We start from the raw sequence: 25,850 nt of genomic DNA, 5'->3' as shown, positions 1-25,850 counted from the left end.
TTTAGGGACGTGCCCACCTGTTAGAAATTAATTCCCCTCCTCGTTTGCCAAGTGCTGCCTCCTTATCCCAAGGGGTTTGTGCAGTAGGCAGCTGGGGCAGCGCGGCCAAGCTGGGGTTGGGGGGGGGGATGCATCCTGCGTGGGGCTGGGGAGGGCTGCTTGACCCCGGGAGCGCGGGCCTCCTGTTCCCAGCGTTGTTTATCTTTTCCAATGTAGCCGAATGTCTGACTCTTAACTTGTTTGCAGAGCTTGACTTCTGGGTGCAGGCAGGCTGGAATTGATTAGGTTCCCCCCCCCCCCCCCGCTGCCCCGTTGCTCATATCGATGAGCGAGCGCTCAGATCCCTCGGTAAACATGCAAATCTCTTAAAGAAACTGCTGCTGTGAGGAGCTTAAATGTGTTTTGGGGGGGAGGGATGGAAGGAGGGGGTTTCTGCTGATCTCCACCGTGCCCTTGCGTGTGCTCGTCCCTCTCCAGAGCGTCGAGGGGGGTGATACAGCAGAACTTCCACTTGAAAGTCCCCAAGCAATTGCAGAGCCGTTGCACAGACGAGTGCTAATGACTTGGGGCAGGAGGAGGCAGGGATGATCCGCGACGGGATGGGCAGGGTGCTGTGCGCCCTGTGTTGCTGGGTGGCTGCAGGCAGCCGGACTGGGTGCCCAGCACCCCATCCCCGCAGCCTGCTCACAGGCAAGCTGCACCAGGGGCTGAAATGCTCTATCGCTGAACTTGCATTGGTTTCCCCCCCTCCCCTTTTTGTATAAACCCAGCAAAACCTGGCAGGGTGGGAGTCTGGGGACCACAAGCTTCCCGTCCATTGTGGTCGGCGATGTCCCCATCGCCCCGTGGTGGATCCTGAACCCTGGTTACAGCTTGGGGCTGCAGACGCTTTTATCCCTTGCTGAGCTCACTCACTTAATAGCCTTGTTTCTGCTTATCTAGGATTAATATGTAACTTAATGGTAGTGCGTTAGGCACAGTTCTGCGAGTGTGGTGCTTGTGGTAAAGGGCGGTGCAAATCTGGTTTCTGATGCCAGGGCACTTTATTCCACCCCCTTCCCGTGATAAGGTTTAGGGTTTTCTTATGACTGGCGCCGGGGCGGCAGCGCTGTTAGTAAATGTTTGCCATGGCTGGGCAGGAGGGACGAGTCAGCGGAGGGAGGGAGAGGAGGGTGATCCTGGGAGGAAGGCATGGGGCATGGCACTTCCCTGCCCTGCTGTCCCCAGAGGGGGGTCTGGCACGTGCCGAGGTCTGGTCCCGAAGTGCACAGCAGAGGTCTGCGGCGCGGGGCGATGGAGAGAAGGGTTTTTCCATTTTCCCCTATTCAAGGCATCCCAAACTGGCTCTCGTGGCATTGCTTTTCTGCTGACACCCAGGAAGGCGTCACGCAGGCTGTGATGTGTAGTCTCTTAGTTGAGTGCTAAGGAAGTTCATAGATAGAGGGATGAATTATTTCCAGTGAAGTCATTCCCTGCTCTGATAATGGAATTGGTTAATTTGTTTACAGCAGCTCTATTACCAGTTTGCTTGTCAGGCAGAAGAAAACCATATCAAAAATGTTAGGTATTCCAAGGCTACATAGCTCACAACAAAGCTAATAAATGTTTTAGGACATCAGAGTTCTTACAAAATCCCATAGGTAATGGTCTGTATACTGGAACTTCAAAGTTGCATCCCTTTCTGATAGCTTTTTTCGTCCTATAAAAACACAGCAGCTGTACTGACTGTTTGCAGCGCAGTCTTCAATTATTGCAGGCAAAAACAACTCTGTAATTGTACTGCGGAGGCCAAGCTGCTGTGGGCCTTAATGGCACTGTATGGTGAAAGTACCCTTGGCAGGGAGCTCCAAGCTGCTGCCTTTTAAAATCTGGGACAACAATAATCCCACGTGATTGAAGAATTTCTGCTTGGAGAATTTTTTAGGAGTTGAAAGGGCTGACGGGCTCTCCAGCAGACAAGCCAGGCTGATGCGTAGCGTGGAGGTGGGGCTGTGGCAGTGCTCCTTCCCCGGCTGCTGAAATGGCTGGTTTCCCAGTACCTGGCAATGTGTGGTAAAGAAACCACAACAGGGACACTCTGGGAGTATTGCTACAGAGGGATCTCTCCTTAGATGCAGTCTCGATGGCGCAAATCGTGCTTGCTGCAAAGCAGCCTTTATACTTCCAGGGCTGAAGCGTTTGCAGGATGCTTTATTTTCACTCGCAGTCTGGCTGCAGTATTGCAGTGTGTGCTGCTGCTGGGTCCGGGCTCTTCAGCCCCAGCAAGGAGCTGAAACACCCAACGTCGGGTCAGACGAGAGCCTGCGGCTTCTGGTGGTGGACGTTGCCCTACTGATAGGAGGAGTCGTCCCGTGGCGTGGTGCTTGGGTATTACCAGGGTAAACGCCTTAGCACGGGCAGAGGGTTGCGCTCTGCAACCTGCTTTGCACCTCCCGTGGGGTGGTTCGCGGCGAGTGTCCCCACCGGCGTGCTCTGCCCTGCCGAGGTCGGAGGCGCGAAGCAGCGGCTTGGCGTAGGCAAGCCCACCATGGGGGTGAAAATCTCTGCCTTGGGTTTTGCCATCCCGATGGCAAGAAGCGGGTCCCCTGGGGGGTGTACATCAGGGGCAAACTAGGCAAGGAGCAGGGCTTTCCCCACGCTAATTTTTTTCAGAGACAAAGAAGATGTAAATAAGAGCTGGACCATGCTTTAGCCATAAATGGGAGTGGAATATGTGCTGCGGGTCTTGCTGAATTGAGCGAAGAACAAATGCCATCCTGGATGCTGGAACCACAAATCCTGTGCCTGCATTTAAGCATGACAACTGGGAGGGCGTATTGTTTCATGCGTGTTAACTGGGATGGTCCAGCTTGGTGTCAGAGGCAAGCCACTGCCCAGCAACAACATCTCGGACCCCTGTTTGGAACAGCTCAGTTGCAGCAAACATGAGGCTGTACATGTGATAACCCTTTTTACTCAGCCACGCCGAACTTGTAAAACGTGCTTGAAAAAAATCAGGTCTTTGTTTTTTTGGGAATATCCTAAACAACGGTCCCATTCTCTTTTCCTCCATCAAAGTCAGGGTGTTAAAGCTTCAGACAGTGCAGCTTATACTGTGTGAACTGAGTCAGTAAATCCATGACTCTGTTAAGTTGTTTTTATCTTGACAATTTTATACTCTCCAATGGGTATATAGTTAATCTCCTAATTGAGAAGACTAACAAATCAGTGATTTCAAAATCTGTTTAAATGGTGTGATGTATATAGAAACTTTAAATCCAAATCCAGCCTGTCTTCTATTCTCTGCTGTGGTCTGGCTATGTTCTAGATTGCTTCAACTGGTGAAGGACAACCCTGTTGAAAACTCCCTATTGAATACATTTCCTGGGCAGTACCACCCCACGTGTCCCCTTTTTCCTGCATGTCCTAAGGCTGCTTTTTTTGATGAGTAGGATGCCCAGGTTGGTGGCAGGGGTTGCCTGCAGTAGAGGATTTCCTTTCTCTCCTGCAGCAGTGCTGATTCCTGTGACCTGGGAGATGAGGAGTTGTCCCGAGCAGCTCACATCCTTCACTGCCCTCCTGCTTCAGGGGCAGCACTGGGGAGTATCTGCCTGCTCTTCCTCTCCCTTGCTTGCCCAAGCATTCACTTAATTCTTTTTTTTTTTTTTTTTTTTTTTTTGTAACCAAAGCGCTCCCTCTGTTTCCTCATCCTACATGAGCATCGGGCTCAGGCGTCAGGATTCCTGCCGCTTCGAGATGGTGTCCAGGATGCAGGAATTTCCACCACTTTGTCTCCTAATGAACCTGAGGAACAAACGCTGAACTGTAAATGTTTGCTGTCGGTAGCCAGCAGCAGCCTGCGAGTGCTGCCAGCCGGAGAGGTTAGCAACCATTTCACTTCACCTGCTGAAGAGCCTTTTATTGCACATGTAACTGCGCGGTGCCCACAAGTGCTCAGCGAGTGCTGCGCTTTTATGCTCTGCGTGCGGAGAAATCTGCTGGCAGCTGATGTTCTTTTTCTCCTTGGAAGCGGCTGCGCTGACCCTGGCCAAGGGAGGCAGGATGGGGAGGGCAGGCTGGCTGTAGATGGGGAGAGCTGCCCATCGCCACAAAGAGGGAGGGATGGAAGATAAACAGGAGATGCAGTCGTGTGGAATTGCATCTCATGAACTGCAATTAAAGTAGGAGAGCCCAAATCTCGCTAGGAAGGGTAATATTTAACTTGGGCAAATGCTTGTTATGCTCTATGCTCCAGCCTGCAAATGTCATTCCGCCCTTCCTTGCAAAGAGGAATTGCAGCGGAGCCCGGGAGTTGAGCTGCTCTTGGGATTTGCAAAGCCCTGTGTGATCTTACAGCCATCCTCATATTACTGCCCCGGTGTATGGGTAAACCGTGTCCTCTGGTTTCCCCACCCGCAGCATCCCCTGCGTGGAGCCGGGTACCACGCGTGCCAGCGCCGGGCTGCTCGCTGCCCCGGTGTGACTGCGCCTGGGTGACCTGGGGCACAATCCCACTGCCAGCCCTGGCTGCTGCCGGGGTGCAGGGCTCCTTCCGTGGGTGCTTTGGTGCTGCAAACGCTCTGTGAGTTCCCTTGGCCTTCTGAGTTTTCCCATGTGTGCAGAGCATGTTGTGCTCCTCTTGCTGGGTATCCTAAAATCGGTGCAGTGTTCTTCAGAGTGAGTTGCACAGACACCTTAGCTCAGCCAGCTGTGGGATTGCATCTGAAAGATGCCATCTTAAATGTGTACATTAAAAATTCAGGGACTAACCTGAATTTTCTTCCCCCTTGCTGAAGCCTCTCCAGGGTCGTTTTCCCCTAAGACAGTTCAGATGCAAATTCCCCATATTCGGGTTTTGGTAAAGCATCACTGCAGTCTCCCGTCTTCCCTGCTTGCTTCGTGCACGTGCAGGCTGCGAACTTGCCAATTTTGGGGACGGGTGGTTTGTAATTACCAGCTCAGTGCTGCTGCTGCACTGTTAATTCTTAGACCACTTAACGGATCAAATTATTCCTTCCTGCGCTATTTATAGGTGAAGGGCTAAGTAACAGTGATGGCATTAATATTAAATTCTCTAAAACTAATAGCAACCTCTTATTTAATTGTTTTGGCACTCTGTATGTCTGGGGAATACGGTGTCACTGGAAGGCTAATAGAGACAGAGGTCTCACGGTGTATTAGCGATGGGATGCTACTGAATTTCCTGGTTAGGTTGTTTACCGAGTTAAGACTATCGTAGCTGTCTACCTGTTCCTTGGAGGCTTAGTTTGGTTAAACCCCTTTGTATTGCTAATACTAATGGAGCTGAATTGATGCTGGCGATCTGCTGGGAGAACTTAACAAAAGGCTTAACGTAGACATGACTCTGCTGGTTTCGCTGTCTCTGGGCCCTGTGGGAAGTGTTTGTAGCGGGCAGGATCTCCCAGCCCTGGCAGGGTGCTGGGGGTGACCTGAGCACCCATCCCTGCTGCCTGCGGGACCTTCACCCCTTCCGGAGTCTGTCGCATCTCCCACATGCAGGCGTCCTGCAAGCTCTGCTGGGTGCTTTGTACCCGCTCCGAACGTCTGGCCAAGCGGTTTGTTCAGCGGCGGTTTCCCTGGTTGTACGTTGATTTATGACTGTGTTTGTGGAGATGTGTGCTCCCGGCACAGGGCGGGGGCTCGCGGTGGCTGCCCCTGCCGGGACGGGGTCCAGCTGCTCCAGACCCCCGGGTGCCGGCAGGAGATGGCTGCACGTTGCAGTGAGACCGTGATAAACTCACAAACAGCCCCTCTGCGCTTCTGCAGTGCTGATGGGCTAATGAACCAGGAAAAATACTGAATGTGACAGAAAGCCCTAAATCTCAAAGCAGAGGAAGACCTGCTCCTTCCTCAGGAAAGCCTGGCTGCCGTGCTGGGTGCTGATACTGCTGCAGGGCTGCTGTGAACCGCCTGGCCCCTCTTCCTGACCCCAGCCCCGGCGGCTGTCTCTCCCGGCATGGGGCTTGGGGTACCGTGCCGTCCCCCATGCCGGGGGATGCTGGAGGAAGGTCCTTTCCGCAGGTGACGGAAGCGTGTTGGGGTCAGGAGCAAGATGTGTCAGGTCTGTCCCCTTCCTGTGTCGGTAGCTGGCGTGGATCACGCTCAGACCTCTTCCAAATCAACTCCCAAGCTGCAAATTACCCTGCTGCCTCTTCTAGTACATATCATCACGGTGAAATTAATTTTCCATGAGAGAGTCAGCTGTTTCTTGATTAGAAGTGCTCCGAAAATACCAACAGAGAAATGATTACAGGAAGCTTTCAGCGCTCATTTATATAATTGGACTTTACCTCCCTGGTTGAAGTTGTTGCATCCACTCTTGGCTTGGACGAGCACTTGCCCTCCGTGTTGCTTGTAAGGGGTGCAGCATCCCGAGGGGTGCGCTGGCCCTGGGGTGCAGCATCCCGAGGGGTGCGCTGGCCCTGGGGTGCAGCCATGTGCCTCTGCTCCAGCTGATGGCAAGCTGTAGGTCTGATATCATGGTTTCCACGTGTTTAAATCCCAGTGGGGTTGACTTGTCCTTTAACGAAATAACAAGAATAATCTTAAGGCAGTCGTTTGGGCAAATGGATTCTTAAATTTTGCTCGTTTTCCATGTGGGTAGCGAGGGCCTGCTGGAAATTTGTAGGAAAAGGGGCATCTCCCCCCTACTGACAGCAGCTAAAATCCCTCTCCTGTTCTTATCCCTCTGCTCAGCAGCCGTAGCCGGGCTGTTATCACTGCGTGTATGTGGTCTGAAGTGCTGTGTGCTCAAATGGAATAAAGGCAGAAGGCCAATGTAATTTTCGAGATCATCCTATGTGATTAGATTAGCAATATCTCGCAACACAGAGAATTGCTTTCTGGCTGAACCCCGGTTCAGGCCGAGCGTGCCGCGAGCGTGCGTGTGCGCGCTCCTGCCCTGGCAGAGGCAGCGGCAGGGATGCTCGGCATCTCCTTCCTCCGCTGGTGGTGGCTCCGGCATGATGGCTCTGGGAAATGCTGCCTCTCGGGTACAGGGGCCCTGGGCTCTGTAGGGTGAGCCAGGTCAGGCTTAATAAATTTAAAACGTGGCCAGTTTGCTCATCAAAAGCGAAGTAAGCCGAGGAGCGAGGTTTGAGTTCGGTATAGGGACCCAAATGTTGGTCCAGACCCAGCCCTGACCGCGGCGGCCCCATGGAGCTAACGTAAGCACAGTGTGGGTATGGGGGGTGAAATGTTTTCAATAATGTGTTTTAAATCCAATTTTCTGACCCGAATGAATCGCGTGTTCTGGATAAGCGTGGGGTTTGTGAAGCTTATCTCGTGGTAGCGGGCGTTTTGGGGGCAGGAGAAGGGGCTCTTGTCCCTGGGCTGGGGTCGGTATGGTCGTGCGGGTGCATGGCAGGTTGATGGCGCAGCTCGTCCGTGGCCAGGTATCTCCTTAATCGTCTGAGTAGAAGGGTTAACATGTGAAGAGGCAACTGCTGCCTTAAACAAAGCTGGTGTTGTTTGTGCTGGCGCTCCCCTGGGATGGTGGCTGCTGTGACAGTCTGTTCAGGATTCCCACTGCCGCCCCGCGCGAGCCCGACCCGGCGAGCCGCGTCATGTGGCTGTGGCGAGGCCCTGCTCCGTCCGCCCGCCGCGGGAGCGGGGAACAAACGGCGCTTTCACTGCGCCCGGCAAGCCTCCCTCTTCCTTAAATTAAGCAGGGATTGGATGCTGATTTGTGTCTCTCCTGTTCTTTCACGCTTCACCAAACCTGGTTCCGCTTTATCCAGCAAGTAGAAGGCATAATGAAGTAGAAAGCTAAATTACTTGTTCAGCATCAGCGAGTTATGCCTTGCCACTGACTCAGACTCCATGCAAGCTGGAAGGTGCAAGCTTGCCGCTCCCCCTTCCCTTATCAACAGCCTGGTTCTGATAAACATCTCAACTCCAGTGGCTTCAGCTACTCCTAGCTCTGTGCAAAGAGCTGTGCCCCGGCTCTTGATTAGCCTTTTGGGTTTTTAGAAAGGGAGCTGGGCAGTCTCTAACCCTCACTGTTTGCTGATGGCTGAGGTGAGGCTGTGCGGTGCGGCTCTCCCTTATGAGTCCGTGCTCTGCTGCGCTTGCTTGGCTTTGGAGGATGCTGTTCCCGTCGCTGGATGTGTTGGTTTGTGCTGCAGCTTGGGGTGGATGCTGTCATTGGAGCAAGATGTTATAAACATGTCCTTAGGAGCTGTATGCCCCAAGCATCAGCCCTTAATATGTCACCTTTGCGACCGAGGCAGAGCTGTGACGTGGGCTGATGAGCTGAAGGAGAAGCTGCCCAACTTCTGTGTCTTGTCATGGTCATCTGGGAGACCTGCCCTCTGCCTGCACGGGCAGCGGGGCCGGAGCTGCCCTGTGCATCCTGCCCTAGACCCCAAGCCAGGCCAGCCTGATTGCGTCGCTCGCTTATTCACCGCTAATCCCTAAATAGCCCATTTCCACAAACTTTTTTTTTTTCCCCCCAGAAACTCCCATTTCTGTAAGTCCTGGTTGGCAGCTGCCTGGCAAAACTGGGACTGTGACGGGGAGGGATGCTGGGGCCGGACCACTGGTGCTGGGAGGCAGTGTGGTTTCATGCCAAGCTCTGAGCAGGAGATGAGTCCAAGTGCGAGCACGTTTTAGGGCTGAATGTAAGACTTTGCGTGGGGAATTTCAGCTACGTTTGTTTCTGGCCTGTAGTGCCATATCAAAATGCCAGCTTCGCCTTGAGCCTTATCCACTGGGGAGCTACTAGAGCAAATTCCCCGTCTTTCTGAGCAGGAGCAGCCCTCGCTGCCTCTCACTGTCATTGCAACAGGAGTACCTTGCCAAGAAACTGCACCAGAGCACAGGTTTATTTTGTAGCTGTCACTGACCCGGCGGTTGCTCTGGGTCGCAGAGCTGGCCCCAGAAGAGGCGGGTGAGCAAAGAGGGTTTGAGTGCAGCTTTGGTTGAGGCAGCTCCTGCTTGTTGCTGGTGTAACCGTTGGCTTAAGGTGCCATCGCTGGCTCCACCATGAAGGGTACATGTACGGTGGTGTGGTTTAACCCGGCAGGCAGCCAAATGCCACACAGCCGCTTGCTCACTCCCCACCTCCCGCAGTGGGACGGGGGAGAGAATTGGAGGAAAAAAAAAAAGAAGTAAAACTTGTGGATTGAGATAAAGACAGTATAATAGAACAGAAAAGGAAGGGAAAATAATAATGATAATGATGATAAAATATACAAAATAAGCGATGCACAATGCGATTGCTCACCACCCGCTGACCGATGCCCAGCCAGTCCCCGAGCAGCGACTGCTGCTCCCCAGCCAACACCCCCAGTTTATATACGGAGCATGACGTCATTTGGTATGGAATATCCCTTTGGCCAGTTTGGGTCAGCTGTCCTGGCTGTGCCCCCTCCCAGCTTCTTGTGCATCTGGCAGAGCATGGGAAGCTGGAAAGTCCTTGACTTGTGCAAGCACTACTGTGCAAAAACTAAAACATCAGTGTGTTATCAACATTATTCTCATACTAAATCCAAAACACGGCACTATACCAGCCACTAGGAAGAAAATTAACTCTATCCCAGCTGAAACCAGGACATTTGGGAAGGAAGAGGCTGGAAATAGGCATTTAAAATTGCATTTCAAGCCATTTAGTTGTGAAGCATTTAATGCAGCTGGCCCCCTTCTCACTGAAAATTTGGTGATTCCCTGTGGCTCGGAGACAGGCTGGGCATGGGCAGCGCCTGGGCATGGAGTGGGGGCTCTGGGCATGGCGTGGGGCACCGTCACCCTTTCAAATATTTCCTTAGCTGCGTGAAAACAAAATACGGTTGGGATTGGGAAATACATCTGGGCAGCCTTTCTGGAGGCTGACTCACTCTGTGGGTGTAAAAGGCGAAAGCAGGGCAGGGTGACTGGGGACAGTGCGTCAGCATGTGTACCAGTGGGCGGTGTTTGGGGGGACCCTTGCTCTCCGATAGCGGTGCCGCCTCCGGGGTGCCCTATCTAATCTGTGCTGGTGACTCCACAATGACGGTACCTTCCTGGCACTGGCAGCCGCCGGTTTCAGGCTATTACAGCTCGCGATACGCCTGCTGTAGAAACGACCTGTCTGTTATGGCTGTTTCCTGGTGACATTTCATCAGTTACTGCCCTCTTCTATGCAGGGTCTCTGTTGTTTCCTTGGCCTGGTGCCCTCTTCATCCCTCCTGGAGCGTCTTCTGACCTGTTTTTTTAATTACTAGTGCAGAATTGGCCTTCTAGATCTCCCCTCCTCCCTATTTTCAAATCAAGATTTCCCCCTTCCCTCCCTTCATTCTTAAGCCCAAAATTTCACGGCAGGGGGGCCGCGGCTGGCGCTGCGATGCTGGTGAGGGGTGCTGCGGCGTGCACAGTGGCTGTCCTGCTGTCCCTGTGGGTGGCTGTCCTGCTGTCCCCGCGGGCGCTGCTGGTGACGCAGGGTTGTGCTTGCTGCTCTTTGCTTTGGGGCCCGTCCCTGCCAGCGCCGGGTGTCACCTTAAACTGAAACCTAAGCAGGCTCTGCCTGAGCCGTGCCAGGGCACGGGGGCAGCGGGAAAGGAGGGGGGGAAGAAACCTGGCTGGGGGGGCTGGCCCGGGGGACCTGGGGGCTTGTGCTGCAAAATGCTGCCTGCTCTGGGATGTGTGCATGGCCGGTGTGCTCAGAGACTGGCAGTGGGATGGTTTTTGTGCCCGTTGAGGTACCTCTGCCAAGCAAGCGTCAACCCTTGGTGCTGCAGTCTAGGAACGAACGCCCGTCTCCAGGCGTGCGGCTTAGTTTCCTGTTATAATGATACTTCCTAATTAAACCTCCCTACTCGGGCAGCAAAAGGTACTCTTGTTTAAGCTGCGATGCTGCATTACGGTCTGCGTTGTCAGGTCTAGCTGGGTACCTTCCCCTTATTAGCCAGCCGGGTTTCCAAACGTGCCTTACGCCTCCGCTTCCCGACTCTGTGCCCTTCCCAGCTCCCGTTGGGCAACTGGGGCACGTGCGACCTGGGGATCCTCCTGGCAGGAGGGAGCTGAAACCGAGCAGAAGGCTGGGAACGGTTCCAAAAGACTCCTATTCCTCTTTCCTATAAAAGCTGATGCTTATGGAAATATTCCTTTTTTTTTTTTTTTTCTTCCTTGCAGTGAACACCTACCTCTTCATGATGCAAGCCCAAGGCATCATGATTCGTGAAAACATGCGAACAATAGGAGCTCAGGTGTACGAGCAGGTGGTCCGCAGTGCCTATGCCAAGAGGAACAGCAGCGTGAATGACTCAGGTATTTCTTGAATAATTGTCATTTTGATCAAAGGTTCCATTTCCATTGGAAATCAAGTTGACCTGAACCACTCGCTTGAAGGAATTAATTTATGCTGGTAAATGCAGGGTGAGACCTTTTCTTTTTTTATTTTTTATATATAAAAATATAGATAACATAAAAATACGTATTATATATAGAATTACTGTGTGTATATATATACACACACAATATAAAAATTGCATTAATTTATTTATGTGTATATATATATATAAAAAATTCAAATGCTTCTGACTTATATAAGGGGTGAAAATCTTGAAAAGTCTCAAATGATGGGATGTTGAGCCGAAAACCTCTTTGCTTTCCAGGAATTTAACTTGTTAGCTTCAACTAGTCTGAGAGTAAACACTTTCAAATTCAGTGCAAGGATCAGGTTTCATATTTAAAAAATAACTTCCCAGGCGCACGCATGCGCAGAGCCCTGGCTCCGTGCACGTGGAGGAGCCTGTGCTCATAAGCTTCGCTCTTCCCATGCAAGGATGAACTGAGATGACTTGGCTGGAGATCTGCCACAAATAATATATTGAACTTTGGGCAGAACGCAGGGAGCGGAGTTGCAGGCTCCTGCTCCCAGGCTGTTCGTCATCTATAATACAAAGCCGGTAACAGGGTTACAAGTTTTGGTGTAAATATGGTACACTGAAGCATAAATGCACGTGGCTGTGTGTAAGCCAGGGTGAGGCATTGCCTTTAGGCTGGTGTGACACCGAGTGTGTACCTTCCGGGCTGACACGTCACCGGTGCCTCACGCTGGTGCGGTTGGCATCAGGCTGCGGCGGTGCCGGGGAGCTCAGTTCCTCCGCTGCTAGGGTTCAGCTGATAGAGTTTTACAAGGCAAGATTATTTCCTTATTAATAAAAGATAGAAGCCGTGTCCTTGCTGCCCAGCCTGCTGAGGAGCGGGTGGTGCGGCCGCCAGTTCAGCTGTACTCTGACCGGGGACGGGCACGGGAGAGGAATTAACAACTCGCACAAGAGATCGACACCCCGGGTCGCCTCCTCTCCCCGGCCGGGGCTGCCAGCCCGGGCTATTTTTAAGGCTGGAAACATCAAGTAAAGCAGACGCAGGGTGAGGAAGTAGCTGATCCCCCAAGGGGAGGAGGGTTAGATGCTCCACCGCTGCCGCTTGCGGTGATGAGAGCCTCCATCCTGCTGCGGTCCTGGCCTCGGGGCTCCGAGCCCTCCAAAAATCTGCTGTGTGCTCCTGCTGCCTGCAGCGGACAGGGAGATGGTTACCACGTTAGCGTCAGCAATACCGGTGCTGCTGAAATAACTGGCTTTGCTCGGGCCGCGTGTCCATCCCAGCTCCGCAGGCATGGGCTGGTACCCCTCCTGCCCCCAGCGCTCTGACTGCGAGGACGGTTTTAACATATACAAGCGCTATGCACCGTCCTTGGGTGACCTTCCCTGGCAGGCGGGTCAAAGCAGACGCATGACGGATGGCGGTGACATCTGGAAGGCACGTGGTGCTGTGGCCACAAGGATTATGTTAACACCGGGATCAGTATCTTCCCTCTCCGACTCTGTTTTCGGGTGCTTCGGTGGGTGGCACTGCCTGGTTAGTGCATCCTTCCCACGCCATGGTGAGCAGTGCGGCAGTGTGACGGCCGGGAGAGCAAACCCGCCTGGCACGGCTGCAGGGAGGGACCCAGCAAAAGCCTTGACCGTCCCCGTCGTGACTCAGAGCTGCTGGGAGCAGCTCCTGGGCTCTCCTGCCCCCATCCTACCCCGCAGGCAGCAGCGGGTGTCACGTCCCTGCACATCCCTGCATCCCTTCCCCTCTTCCCGGGAGAGGCGTGCGGAGCAGGGGCAGGAATGCTGCTACCGGGGGTGAGCTGGCACAGGTCACAAACCAATTTGGGCAGTAGGAGACTCTGTGGCCACTCTCTGGTTGTCCCTGCTCCAGCCGCATGGGAGCACTGGGAAGTAGGAGACTGCTGATGCTTTCTGAGCTGCAACCTCTCCTGCACATCACGCGTGCCCCAGCAAGGGGCTGCGGGGAGAGCGGTTCTTTGTGCAGTGCTGCCTTGTGTGTGCGCCCTCCTGGGACCTGGGGCTTTAATTTCTGGGCAGATTCCTTAAAAATGCAATATCCCACCCTGAATGGCAAGGTGACCAAGCACAGGATGCTCTGCTGCAAGCACAGTGTGCTTGTCCCCATCCATCTGCATTTATTCTTTGCCCTTAGCTTTTTTCCTCTTGTATTAAAATGAGGAAGTAATTTATAACTTTTTCAGCATTTGCTAATAGATGCAATAATAGGTTTCCTGTTCGGTGAGCCAAGAGGGGTCCCTTCTGTGCTTCCGCAAGCAGAAAAGGCAGCCCTTCGTGCAAAAAAGGGGAGTTGAGCTTCACTGTGCGTTGTCAGCTGGACCAGAGCGTGCCCTGGTGACAGGAGTTTAATGGGAATCTGGTTATTAAAATTTAGAGCAGTATCAAGCATCCAAAAGAATACCTATCATACCTGAAAAGCCCTTAGGTTCTTTTTACAAGTCCATCTTGAGTCTGAGATTGTTTGGGTGCCACTTATTTGAGCAGATAAACAGTATTAATGATGTGATGGTAGATACTAGCACAAAAAAGCAAGCTGAAGTATCAGGCCAGCAATGACTTGTCCCAATTGATTTAAATGAAAGATTTTGACCTTGCAGGTAAAGGCAACACGCCCTGCTTTGCTTTAAAAGATTAAATTGTCACTAGCTTATTTTTTCTTGATATATTATTAATGCGGTTATTAGATGCAGCCTTTCTGCTATGGAGAATATATTGTACTTATGCAATTACTTAAATGTCCCTATCCTTAAATATGACTTAGATTCTTAATTCTTCGTCTTAGCCGATTCCTTTACTTCACTGTAATTCTGGGTTTATTAAATTGCTCTCAGGATAAAATGTGTGAAACCTTTTTGCTACCAATATGTTCTTGAAACTAAATGTATGCTTAATTTGAAAGGTTATAGCTGCTGGTTTTAAAAAAAAATCTGAATTTCACTCTGGGCTCAGCAAAATAACTTAAAAATCTGGCTACCTGCTGTAAATTGACTGTTTGCTGATGGATCACTTGCAACCCTTGTGTCCAAGGCTTTGCAGAGCTGCCTGGACAGCTCTCGGGGGGTGGTGGGCAGGACACTAGACCTTCTTTTGTCTCTGGGTGCCTGAACACCCTGGTGCTCGTGGGAAACCAGGGCTGCTCTTGCTTTGAATCAGCACGGTGAATGTCAGCCCTGTGGCGTGCCTCTGCAGCTACCTGCTGCAGGAATACCCGTGCGTGGTAAGGTAATTGGAAAGGATGAGACCTAGACCTTCTCCCACTTTCCAGGACCTCTGTGGGGTGTGAGGTTGGTGCTGGTGCCTTGGGTGCTGTGAGACCGAAAGGCCAACCCTCCGCTAAGCCTCTGATGCTCAGAGAAAGCGGAGAGGCAGCATCCTCCTGTAGCAGCTGGTGCCTTACTACAGGCAGGAAACTTTTTCTAGTGCTTAAAATAAAGGTCATGCTTGGCTAAAGTTGCCTTACGCAAAGCTGGTGACTTTACTGTAGAAAGCAGAAGTTCATGGTTATGTAAAAACCTCCTTAAAACATCCATAGGTGTAACAGGCTGGAGGGGTTTTACCCAGGAGGTAGAAGATGCAGGGGAATGAGGGGGCTGGAGAAATGTGCTGTGCTGGGGCGCGGAGGCTCCTCTGCTCTTGCACAATGCAAACTGGAGGAAAGGGTGTGTGTAACGTGATAGTTTTTATTGATCCTTTGAGGGGGACGCGAGGCAGGATTCCCCTGTGCGGGCTGCTGCACTGACGATCCGTGCTGGCCTGGGGACTTCCCTCTCTGAGCCTGTTAGGAAAGGACCTGCTGGAGGAGCACGTCCCTTCTCACTGTGCCATGGTCCTTCAGGGACAGGGTGCTAAGTAGCTTTTCCTTCCAAGGGCCGTGAGCTCCTTCGCTTTGAGCTGTTTGTGATACCTAAAGGTGACGCTCAAAATTCTTCCTTTGGCCAGAAAACGTGAAGGTTTCTTTGGTGTGGCATTGTCTGTGGCAGCCGGGGCTCCTGCAGCCAAGGACGGGGATGAGCACCCCGCTGGGTTGCAAGTCTAGAACTCATGTAGCACGGGGGCACCCCCATGCTGTTGGGGACATCCTCAGCCATGGGTGGCTTTAGAGTCTGCTCACAAGTGGCTGGAAGTAACAAAGACCTGCAGCTCAAGTATAAACTTTTCTTTTCTCTTTTTTTTTTTTTTCCATTCCCCAGATTATCCTCTTGATCTGAACCACAACGACACCTTTCTGCAAGCCACAACGTTTCTTCCCGAAGACTTTACCTACTTCCCCAACCACACCTGTCCCGAGAGGCTCCCTTCTATGAGTGAGTAGCATCCCGACGGCCCCATGCCCCTCTCCTGCTCCCCGTGGGTTTGGAGGGCACATCGTGGCGTTCCCTGGCTCGCCGGCATTGCACCTTTCCCCGCCAGGCACCTGGGGATGAATGGCAGCGCTGTTCGGAGCCCGGTCCCCTCCTGGGAGATCATTGTTTACCCACTCACACGAATTAATCCCTGCTACGTCGGAGGCATGTCTCCCTGCCGAAGCAGGAGCCCATTGCTTGGCAAACGCAAACAAAAGAGGGATTGTGTGCTGGGAGCCGGTGAAAAGGCTCGGCCAGCCCTTTTCCAGGGGCAGCGGCGGTGGGGTGGCTCCCTCGCCCCTCGGCAGCGCTGCCGGTCCCAGCCCCGAGCTGTGCTGGGTACAGCTGGGCAGGGGCTGGTGTGGGAGACAGGCCAGACCCCCCCCCCAATGGGGCCGCAGCCGGGAGAAACAATTCCACCAAAGCGATATTGAAGTGGAAAATTGGGCTTTTGCGGGTAAATGTTTCCGAAAACGCTCTCTGCTGAGGTGTGGGGTTTTGTGTCTGCTGGAAACCTGTATGGAGGAGTAGAGGGGTGCCCCGGCTGATGGGTCTCTGATGGAGAGCTGCATCCAACAGCGGACACAAAGGCTGAACAGAGCCCAGCTGCCGAGGAGATGGAGGTGTTACGAGTCATACCAGCAGCATTTCCTAATCGTTTTTGGTGGTGCTTGGGGAAAAGAAGAAGCTGCCTGCATTCAGTGCTGGGGATAGAGGGCAGGGATGCAGCAGAGCACTGTCCCGAGCAGGCACCAAGCCGCCCCAGGACCACGACGGTTCCTGACCCCCTCCTCTGCTTCTCCCCGCTGCCTCCACAGAGGGCCCCATCGATGTAAATATGAGCGAGATCACGATGGAGGATATCCACCAGTTCTTCTCAAAAGACCCTTCCATCAAGCTGGGAGGCCACTGGAAGCCGAGCGACTGCCTGCCTCGCTGGAAGGTAACTGGGGAGCTCTGTGTCCCTGCTGAGCATGGCGGGACAGAGGGTCCTGGGCGGGTGGTGGGAAGACCTTAATGGGAATGTCTCTGATGTGCTGCAGCTCCAGAGTAATGAATATAAGGATCTCTGAAGTGTGGGGCTGCAGTGCCTGGGGGAGAAATGCTGAGCTCAAGAGCTGCTTTAGTGCTGCATGAGTCAGCTCTGAGCTTCTGCACGCACTGCCGAGGCAGCTGCCGAGCGACCCACTCGCCTGCTACCGTGTCCTGGGTAGGATGTGACCCAGAGAGGCAAGGTGGCACTGCTGGGGACTCCCGGCCCCAGAGGGAGGTGGCTTAGGGCAGTGTGGTAGCAGGGCCTGGCCCCGCTCCTGCTGTCCCCAGTGCTGGGCAGAGGCAGTGACGGGGGGGCTGTGGGTCTCCCTCCCACTCAAGGTTACGTTGAATTTCCCCAAAGCAACAATTCCCCCAAAAGTGAATAGGGAACCCATGTTGGGGGGGTTGGAAGGGTTTCAGGCTGCTCAGCCCTACATGGGGGGACCGAGACACCATGTTTAGCGCTGCTCCCCCCGCGCCAGTCCTGCTCCCCAGCCCAGGGCTCGGTCGGCGGCCGAGCTGGTGCGGTGCAGTAAGAGCTGTGTCCTCTCCCTGTCAGGTGGCAATCCTGATCCCATTCCGCAATCGATACGAGCATCTTCCCGTCCTCTTCAGACACCTTATCCCCATGCTGCAGCGGCAACGTTTACAGTTCGCCTTTTACGTTGTGGAACAAGTGAGTGAGCCCTGGGGCGGTCGGGGCAGCAGCCGCTGGGTCACGGACGTGCTGCACTAAAAATGTGTCTGCTGGAGCTTCAGCCGCAGCCAAAGCTGCAAGTGTAGCTCTGCTCTGTGTCCCAAGAGGTTTACCTACCAGAACACATCATGTAAAGGTTTAGGGTTCAGATCGCAATGTTTAAGTTGTCTCATTCTGCCTAAAAGTGGCACAGCTGAGAGGTATGCCCACAAATGACTGGGTTTTATCTAAAAAATAGAGATTCAATTTTTTTAATAAAAAATTCTGCATTGGAGGAAATAGTTTTAAGAAAGTCAACTTTGAAACAAGTATTTGCAGTTTAAATACAACTTCGTTATTTTTGTATATCTCTGTAGTAGCTCTGGGGAACATCCCCTAGGCACAGGAGTGGCCTGACCAGAGTTACGCATTTCTTGTCTGGGCAGTATCTAGAAGGCTTTCATGAATGTAAAATATAAGACTCTCATTCGATGTGTACGTGAACCTGCCACTTAAGATATCTGGCTTGATCCACCCAGTAGATGTACCTCTGTATTTAGCTCTGTCTTTAAAAGATTGATCAAAATTGTTATTTTTTTTTTTCAAGTGCCTGAGTAATAAGACTTTAGCATCTTTATTTTTCCTCCTGCACAGTAAATTGAATATTTAAGTCTTGGTTGATCTCACTAGTCTGTTCCAATACATCATTTCCTTTTGCGGCACCGATGTGGGAGCTGGTTGCCCTCCGCAGTTTTCTAGACTAGACTGAGAATGCCCATGCGGAGCACGGGCTGCACGGGGCTCCCCTTGAGAAGGAACTTTCTCCCTCCTAGGCTGGAAACCAACCCTTTAACCGTGCCATGCTGTTCAATGTTGGCTTTCGGGAAGCAATGAAGGACTTGGACTGGGACTGTCTCATCTTTCACGATGTGGACCACATACCAGAAAATGACCGTAACTATTATGGGTGTGGACAGATGCCGAGGCACTTTGCAGCCAAGCTGGATAAGTACATGTACCTGTAAGCACTGTTCTTCCTCTGCACTACAATAATAGCTAGGGAGCCAGCATTAGGTTCTTTTATTTAAAAGGCAGAAGATGAATCTTGGTTTGCTTCTCAGGCTTTGTGCAAAGTGAACATGAGAGGGGAATAGAAGAAAGCATCCTCACAGCTCAGGCTTTCTCCATAGCAAGTGGGAGAGCTGCAGCACTGGCAGGCTCTGCCCTAACCCCTTCTCTCCTGCTTAGGCTCCCTTACAACGAGTTCTTTGGTGGGGTGAGTGGCCTGACTGTCGAGCAGTTTCAGAAGATCAACGGTTTCCCTAATGCCTTCTGGGGCTGGGGCGGTGAAGACGACGACCTCTGGAACAGGTATGGGCTCAGCCGGCATCCCTGAACTCTGCTGCTGATGGTGGTTCTGGGAGCCAAGCTTTGCACGTGCTGCGGGGGGAAGCATTGTCACCTCTGCAGCCGGCGCAGGGCTTGCTGCACCCGTTTCACCTGGGCTGGGCAACAGCCAGCCCGGCTGCGGTGGCTCGGTGGGAACAGGGGCCACTCCAGCCTGCACAGGCAGTAGGTTGGAAGCAAACAGAAACGCTGGGTGGGAAATTATTGGTTTTGTGTGCAATATCCCACGCTGCTGAGTTCAAACTGATCTCGGCTGAGCTTTTGAAGCCTTGAGGTGCTGAGTGCCACGGGACTTACCTGGAGCCCAGGCTGGAGTGGGGAGGTTTGCATAGCTTATCTGCTGGGTGGAAAGGCAAAGCTGCTGTAGAGCCCCAAGCGCACTAACTGTGCAGCCCTGGCAAGCGCTGACGGCACAGCAAATGCAACGGTTGATTTTTTTTTTTGATTTATTTTATTTCTTCCCTTTCTAATGCAGAGTGCAGTATGCAGGCTACTCGGTGACTCGACCAGAAGGTGACACAGGGAAATACAAATCAATTCCCCACCATCATCGGGGAGAAGTGCAGTTCCTAGGAAGGCAAGTAAATTTTATTTTTTAAGAATCCCAAAGCTCTTCACAAAGAGTCTGTACCACGTACAAAGCTCCCTGCAGCTGTTTGAGGGCAGTAATAGCCTTAAGTCATGAAGGAAACTAACTGCGGGGAGATGGAGGCAGAGCACTGCCTGGATTCCTCCATGCCTATGTTTTATACCTCGCATCCCTACGACGAGGGGTCCTTGCGTGGGGCTGTAGCTGCTTGGATGCCATCCAGAAGAGGGGGTTGTCAGCATGGCAGGCTGGGGGCCTTCCTGTATCTCCTAAAGGGGTGGCTAATGCCAGACGTCAGAGAAGCTTCTATGTTTCTGGAAGAGCCTGATCTAAGTGTGGAAGGAGGCACTGCTCAGCTTGCAGAAGGCAGAGCGCGGGGAGTCTCCTGGAGTGTGGCTGCTAAAGCATCAGGTGTCCCTGGGAACGCTAACAAAGTCCAGTAGCAACACCCTGGGTTTGCAGTACCAAGGCAGTTGCTGTTGCAGAAGCACCGTCCCCCTGCAGTGTTGTTATTCGGGAGTGGACGCTTTGTCTTTTTTCTCAAAAAGCTAAGTTCTCCCTGAAGCTTTCCAGGAGGGCTCCAACCCCTTCCTCCAGGAGCCAGAGTTGTTTTGGGGAGTATGAGGGTTGGTTGAATGGCTGCTTTTGCTAGGGGACCTTGGTGGAATTTGAGTCTTCTGAAAACTATGCAACAGAAAACCAGAGAAATACCTTTTTCACAAACAACTGCAGGAATTAACACTCATAGGTGATGAGCTGCTGGACAGTGCAAGCTCTTTTCTGCAGAGGGGCTCCTGGCCGCTGCTGGCAGAAGGGGCAGCAAGGAGGGTTTATGTTGCAGATACCATTTGAGCTATCTGCTGGTCTCTTTTTACAGAAGACTGATTTTTGTGGGAGTTTCCATTTGAGGCTATGTCATCTTTAGCTCTAGTTTTCATTTCTCTGTCGGACAGAATGCAGCCAGTAAGAGATGCTTCTCTTGTTTCACTATTGATAAATCCGTTTTGGCTTAAAAAGCCATATTTAGTCAAACCCTTGAAGCGTGGAAGGCTGGAAGTGCAGTGGGATTGGGCTTTTGTTCCTAATGCTTCCCTGACCTCCTCCCTAGTCCAATGTCAGCAGGAGCTGTGGGTCAGTGCTGCGGGAGGGGGGGTCTGCAGTGAAGAAGGATGGGCAAGGCAGTGGCTCGCCCTGCTGAGGCTGATACCCGTGCTGCTGAGCAGTCCTGGATGCACCACTGTGGCTGGAGCCCGATGCCCAGCCTAGGCGAGGCTTAGCAGTAGATATCCTCTGCGTCCCGCCTCTGAAATCTCTGCTTCCCTCTGCTCTGCACTTACCCGCAGCCAAGCCCTAACTGCTGCCATCTGAAAGCCCTGCTGTTTCTCCCACCCAAGCAGGAGGCAGGGGGGCCCGACACTTTTCATTGTGGAGAAGGAAAGTGTTCATCAAGACTCCTAAGTGTCCTGCCCATCTCCTGATGCCGAGACCTCTTTGAAGCCAGTTTTGGCACTTCCCTCTTTGCTTTGAGCCAGTTGTCCTCCCAGCACATCCCTTTCCTGGTGCTTTTTCTGTTCCCAGGTCCCAGCCCAGCTCCCACTCGCCCTGGTGCTGCCAGGTCCCCAGAAAGTCAGCATCCTGTCCTGCTGAGATGTTTCTACTTCTATACTTTATTTTTATCCTCCCACCTTAGCCCTTATATCTCATCATGCTGCCCCCTAAATTTGGTTGAGGCTGTTTTTGTGCACCAGCTGCAGTTTCCTTCCCCAAACCATCATTCTTCTAGTTTTACTTCCTTGTCCCCCATCCCTCAGACTAAAACCATTAGTTCTGCCCTTGTTTGTGGTCCAGTGTCTTAAAAATAGAAAGGACCACATCACCCATCAGCTGCTTTTCTCCAGCCAAAACGTCCTGGTGAGGGCTCGGCAGGACCCCCTGAGCTCAGCCCCCTCCTGGGATCGGGACCCGCAGGCTCTTGGGCAGGAGTTACAGTTTGTTTTGACCGCTGGGTGCTTGCTGGGCTGCCCGGTGGCACAGAGCATTTTGCTCTTCATCAAGCGGTGGACTGTAATTTTGTGAGGTCTGGGACGTTTACCTGCCGGGAGTATAGAAACAAATGATGGTCATCTTTCTTAAGGCTTCAGAAATGTGTTGTTTTGTAGCTGCTGATGGGACTGGCTGTTTTAAGGGTGTTTTAGTCACACTGGGTGGACTTTGCAGGGCTCTGTGGGATACGTGGAAGTGACTCTGGCCTCTGGTTCTCGTTGCACAGGTATGCCTTGCTGAGGAAGTCGAAAGAAAGGCAAGCCCTGGACGGCCTCAATAATTTGAACTACTTTCCAAACGTCACGTATGACGCCTTGTATAAGAACATCACTGTTAACCTGACACCGGAGCTGGCTCTGGTGACCGAATATTAAGAGGAGAAAATAACTTTGCTCTGCCCTTCACCAAGAAAGCACCATGCTAGACTTTCTTTTCCAAGGGTTATCGAGGACAAGCAACACTTTGTCTAATGAAGGATCACAGTATTTTGGAGAATAAGGCTGAAAGTGCACGCACAAATTGCCCTAGCTGTACCAATCCAGCCCGATACTCATGCAGCGAGCTCAACAGTCTCTTTCTTTTTTTCCGCCACTTGCTTTCTGGGTTTCAGGACAATGGTTCGACCTGCTGCTCTTGTCTCCACATTCCTCCTCCAGCAATCTCTGGCATCGGGACTCGCCTCGGATGCGCTTTCTCCTCCAAGAAGCGACTCAGCTGAGGGACTCTGGCTTCCCAATGACGAACGTCGGGAGCGATTCGGTTGGCGACTGGCCCTGGTGGGAGATCAAATGACTTCTGATACCGTTCTTCTGCGTCTGTGCGGTTTTTTAAATGACCTGCTTGAAGTATATACAACAGAATCGCTTCTTAAAGAAGTGTAAGTGTAAATATGCTGTGTAAATTGCCCCTTTTTATTTTTCTCCTGTGGCTCAAATCCAAGCTAGAGGTTTACATATGGTCACTCATTTTAGTCCTGAATTCTGTAAACACTTGTGTGTGCATCACTGTACTTGTGCAAGGTGTTCCCTTTTAAGCCAGTGAGACTGCTTGCATGATTTAAGCTGTGCATATGCAGAAATTTCGTGGGACAGGGCCCTAAACTTTCCAATGTAGTGGATGAGAAATACAGCCGTGTCATCACTCATTCCAGAAACCACGGGGGTGGCTTTTTCCAGGGAGAGTGAGGAAATGGGAACATTTATGGAAAAACTCCCCTTTCTGTCACTTTTGCAACATGATGTGCAAACGAATCCAAAAGCCATAGGGAATAAAATCCCTTGCCTGTTGCTGTATATCCTGATGGCAAGTGCGAGCTTGGTAGATTGCTCAAGAGCTCGCATCCACGCTGCTGCGGGAAGCGCAGCCCCAGGTCAGCTGCTCCTGCCCACGTGCCGTCCTCGGGATGGGGCAGCTGGCCCCACCGCACCGAGCCCGCCCCGGACCGGCAGCACCCTGCCGCCACTCCTATAATGTGACGGTATGGTTTGGGAGGTTGTTCTATTTTGTATGTATCATGTAAATCTAGCAGCACACTGAAGTGCTGTCAGTCGGAGCCAGGTAGTGCACTTGGTTATCACCGTCGGCACCGGGCAGCACTTGCACAAGCCCAGCTGGTGGGGCAGGTTAGCGAGAGAGAGAGAAATGAAGGACACATGAATCAAGCTCATGGAAAAAAAAAAAATGAGGACCGGGAACCAGAGAGCTTGGTCTGATGCCCCATCCAAACTGGGTGCCCCCTCCCTGCTCCCATCTGGCATCCCCTCCTTCCCCACAGCGGCGGTGGGCAGGCTGGGCTCTGGGCTCTGCTCCCCACCCACAGTCAGTCCAGTCCTGACACAGCACCGACGCAGACACTTTTACTGGACCTCTCTGACTTAAAAGTAAATACATTGGGGGTTGCTTTTTAATTTGTATTTATACATAACAACAGTGGGTACTTAACCTGCAAAGTACTCTAACTTTCTTTTTATTGCGTTGTTTGCATTCGGTTTCCTTAACTTCTCATGGTTTACATTGTTTTCTCGGTTCCATGGACGTATGATCCCCATACGCATCTGTTGTGGGTGTGACTGCCCAGGGCATTCCTAACCTGTATCCAGAAAATGTTAGTTTAGAAAACACGAGTTCTTGTTGTGTAGATCTTATCGGCCGGTATGAGAGGACAGCGAGCCTGCCCTTGAAAAGCGCTGATAAGTTTGTAACTTAGGTTTAAAGTCTTTGAACTTACATGTGCTTTAAACTTGCTTCCCAAGGGGATTCAACCTGGTTATTTATAGGCAGAGGTGAGGATTTGCTTTTTATGGCGCATATAGCAATAAAGACTTTTGCTTCTGAATCTCGATCTCTAATTCACGTGGACCCTTTTCAGATGCTGAACCCGCGTTGCCCTGCCCCTCTTTTCTTTCATCTTGAGACCTTGCTAGAAATCTGTCTTTGTTTAATGGTGCTTCAAACAAGGAATGTATTTCAACTAGTCCAAGTTCACTACCCCAGGAATCATGCATGTGTGTGTGAGTAGGTGTTAGACTGCCTTAGTCGGGATCCTCAGCCTTCGATGTGTACCTGACGCCCATCGCACCTTGCGTTGAACAAAAAGCCGTTACCTCTGCTCAGAAATGCACTCTACGGTTGGCACAAAAGGGTCCATCCCCCCCCAGCAGCATCCCTCTTCGTAGTTCCTTTGTTCTAATCACGTTGAATTTTTTTTCCCTTTTTAAAATGTGGAATATCTGAAAATGTGCACTGTTAATCTTATCAGCTATGTCAAATACTGTATAGTAAATGTAACTGTTAAAAACATACTGTCAAGCGCATGTGCTGTTATGGTGTAAAAATTCTCGTATTAAGGAGAACTTGTACATATTCTGGCAGCTGAAATTCAACAAGGCCACTCGTTCGCCCCTTCCACGTCAACACCGTCGGTCAGCCCCGCTGGAGGGCAGGTCCTGTTTGATGCTGATTTCTTCTTTTTTTTTTTTTTAAAAAAAATGAGCCATGTGGGTTTTATTTGCAAAACTATTTATTGACAGTTAATTACCTGTAAAGCTCTGCTTCTCTAAGGGAGGTACTGTCTGAGCAACAGCCACGCACTTTGGGTCGCTCACCATCAAAAGTGGCTTTAAACTCTAAAGTAGCTGTCCATCATCATGGCTTTTGAGCTTACTGTTATGTTTTTAAGAGGTGCCAGGGGGACATTTTTGCACTGAAGACTAGTGTTTTAAAACACACACACACTTCTCAGCAAAGCAATCCTTTGTGTCATTACATTTATTTACCCATGTGTTTGTACATTTTTGTATTTGTTAATTTATGAATGATTTTTTCAGTAAAAAATACATATTCAAGAACAAAGATTGCAGTGGTTGCTTTTTAATAGGAGGTGGGGGTGTGCTTTTTTTATAGGTGAGATCTGTAAGCCCAGAGGGGTAAGTGCTTATGAGGGTCTGAGTGGAGAAGGGTGAGCCTTGGATGCTAAAAGCTGGTTAGAAATTTCTCATTAGGGCTGGCCAGAAGTAAATTGAGAGCAGGATGGGGATGCTCCCCAAGCTCTGACTACTCTATATATGCTAACACCTTTTTTCCAAGCATCTGCTTCAGTGTAGTACTGATGGAGGGAGGTGGGTTTGGGAAGATTTGGCTGAAGGTGGTGGTGCAGGGCTCAGAGATGTCGGTGGGGAGGGTTGGTAATTAGATTTTTTTTTTTTGATCAACAAACCCAGGCAGACAGACAAGCTTCCTTACAGCAGCTTGAAAATATCTTTCTCCTTCTCTGCAGCATACAGGCATGCTAGCATAAATAGCTGGCAGCCCCGGGTTGTTCCAGGCCTTGCCTTTATTTAGCTCTCCGTCTTCTGGGAAGCTTCCTCCCACCCACGGCGCTCGGCTGGAGCCTGCGGGGTGGCAGGCTCCTTCCAGCCACTGCCACCCCCCCGGGGATGCCAGCCTTGCTTCCCCCTGCGCTTGCAGGAGCGAGGGTGGGAGCCCGCCTTGCTCCTGGCTCTGCACTGGTGGGAGTCCCTGACCTCAGTCTGGGGGGATCCCCATGGCCGTGTTCCTCCAGGGGCAGCCCGGCTGTGGGGGTTTCACTGCCTGTGTCACCCCTGCAGCGGCTGGGCTGGGCAGCGGCTGGAGGAGGTGGATGCACGTGTAGAAATTTGGGCTTACCCCTACGCAGGAAAACTGAGAAGGGTAGGGAAGCCTCCAGCCCCCGTCCCAGGTGTGTGCGTGGGACCCCCTCACCGGGGCCAGCTGCAAAAAGAAGACTGGGAGCAAACCCCCTTTTGCATGGGCTGTGCAGGGAGGGTGCCAAAGAGAAGGAGCCCTGCGAGGGACCAGCATGGCAGCGCAGCTCCGGCATGGCCACCGCTGCAAACCAGCAGCCGCAGAGCCGAGGCTTTCCTCTAGAGCAGCCCACGCCTGCG

The 25,850-nt window shown here is 51.9% G+C and overlaps 1 protein-coding gene across 2 annotated transcripts in view; it reads left to right on the top strand.

Annotated features, from left to right (window-relative positions):
• Nucleotides 1-24,770, top strand: part of B4GALT5 (beta-1,4-galactosyltransferase 5) — a 39,772-nt gene extending 15,002 nt beyond the window's left edge. Inside the window, exons 2-9 of one of the 2 annotated variants that reach the window (XM_075166466.1) lie at nucleotides 11,110-11,244; nucleotides 15,527-15,640; nucleotides 16,498-16,622; nucleotides 17,274-17,390; nucleotides 18,224-18,411; nucleotides 18,639-18,761; nucleotides 19,273-19,374; nucleotides 21,656-24,770. In XM_075166466.1, coding sequence (XP_075022567.1) covers nucleotides 11,127-11,244; nucleotides 15,527-15,640; nucleotides 16,498-16,622; nucleotides 17,274-17,390; nucleotides 18,224-18,411; nucleotides 18,639-18,761; nucleotides 19,273-19,374; nucleotides 21,656-21,803 — 1,035 coding nt within the window. In that variant the 5' untranslated portion in view covers nucleotides 11,110-11,126 and the 3' untranslated portion in view covers nucleotides 21,804-24,770. Of the gene's footprint in view, nucleotides 1-10,907; nucleotides 11,245-15,526; nucleotides 15,641-16,497; nucleotides 16,623-17,273; nucleotides 17,391-18,223; nucleotides 18,412-18,638; nucleotides 18,762-19,272; nucleotides 19,375-21,655 lie in introns of those variants that run through there. The other variant, XM_075166465.1, reaches the window with a different exon arrangement.
• Nucleotides 24,771-25,850: the final 1,080 nt, after the last annotated feature.

Source organism: Calonectris borealis, chromosome 17, assembly GCF_964195595.1.
Source record: "Calonectris borealis chromosome 17, bCalBor7.hap1.2, whole genome shotgun sequence".
Taxonomy (NCBI): Eukaryota; Metazoa; Chordata; class Aves; order Procellariiformes; family Procellariidae; genus Calonectris; species Calonectris borealis.
This window is presented reverse-complemented; position numbering and strand designations above follow the sequence as displayed.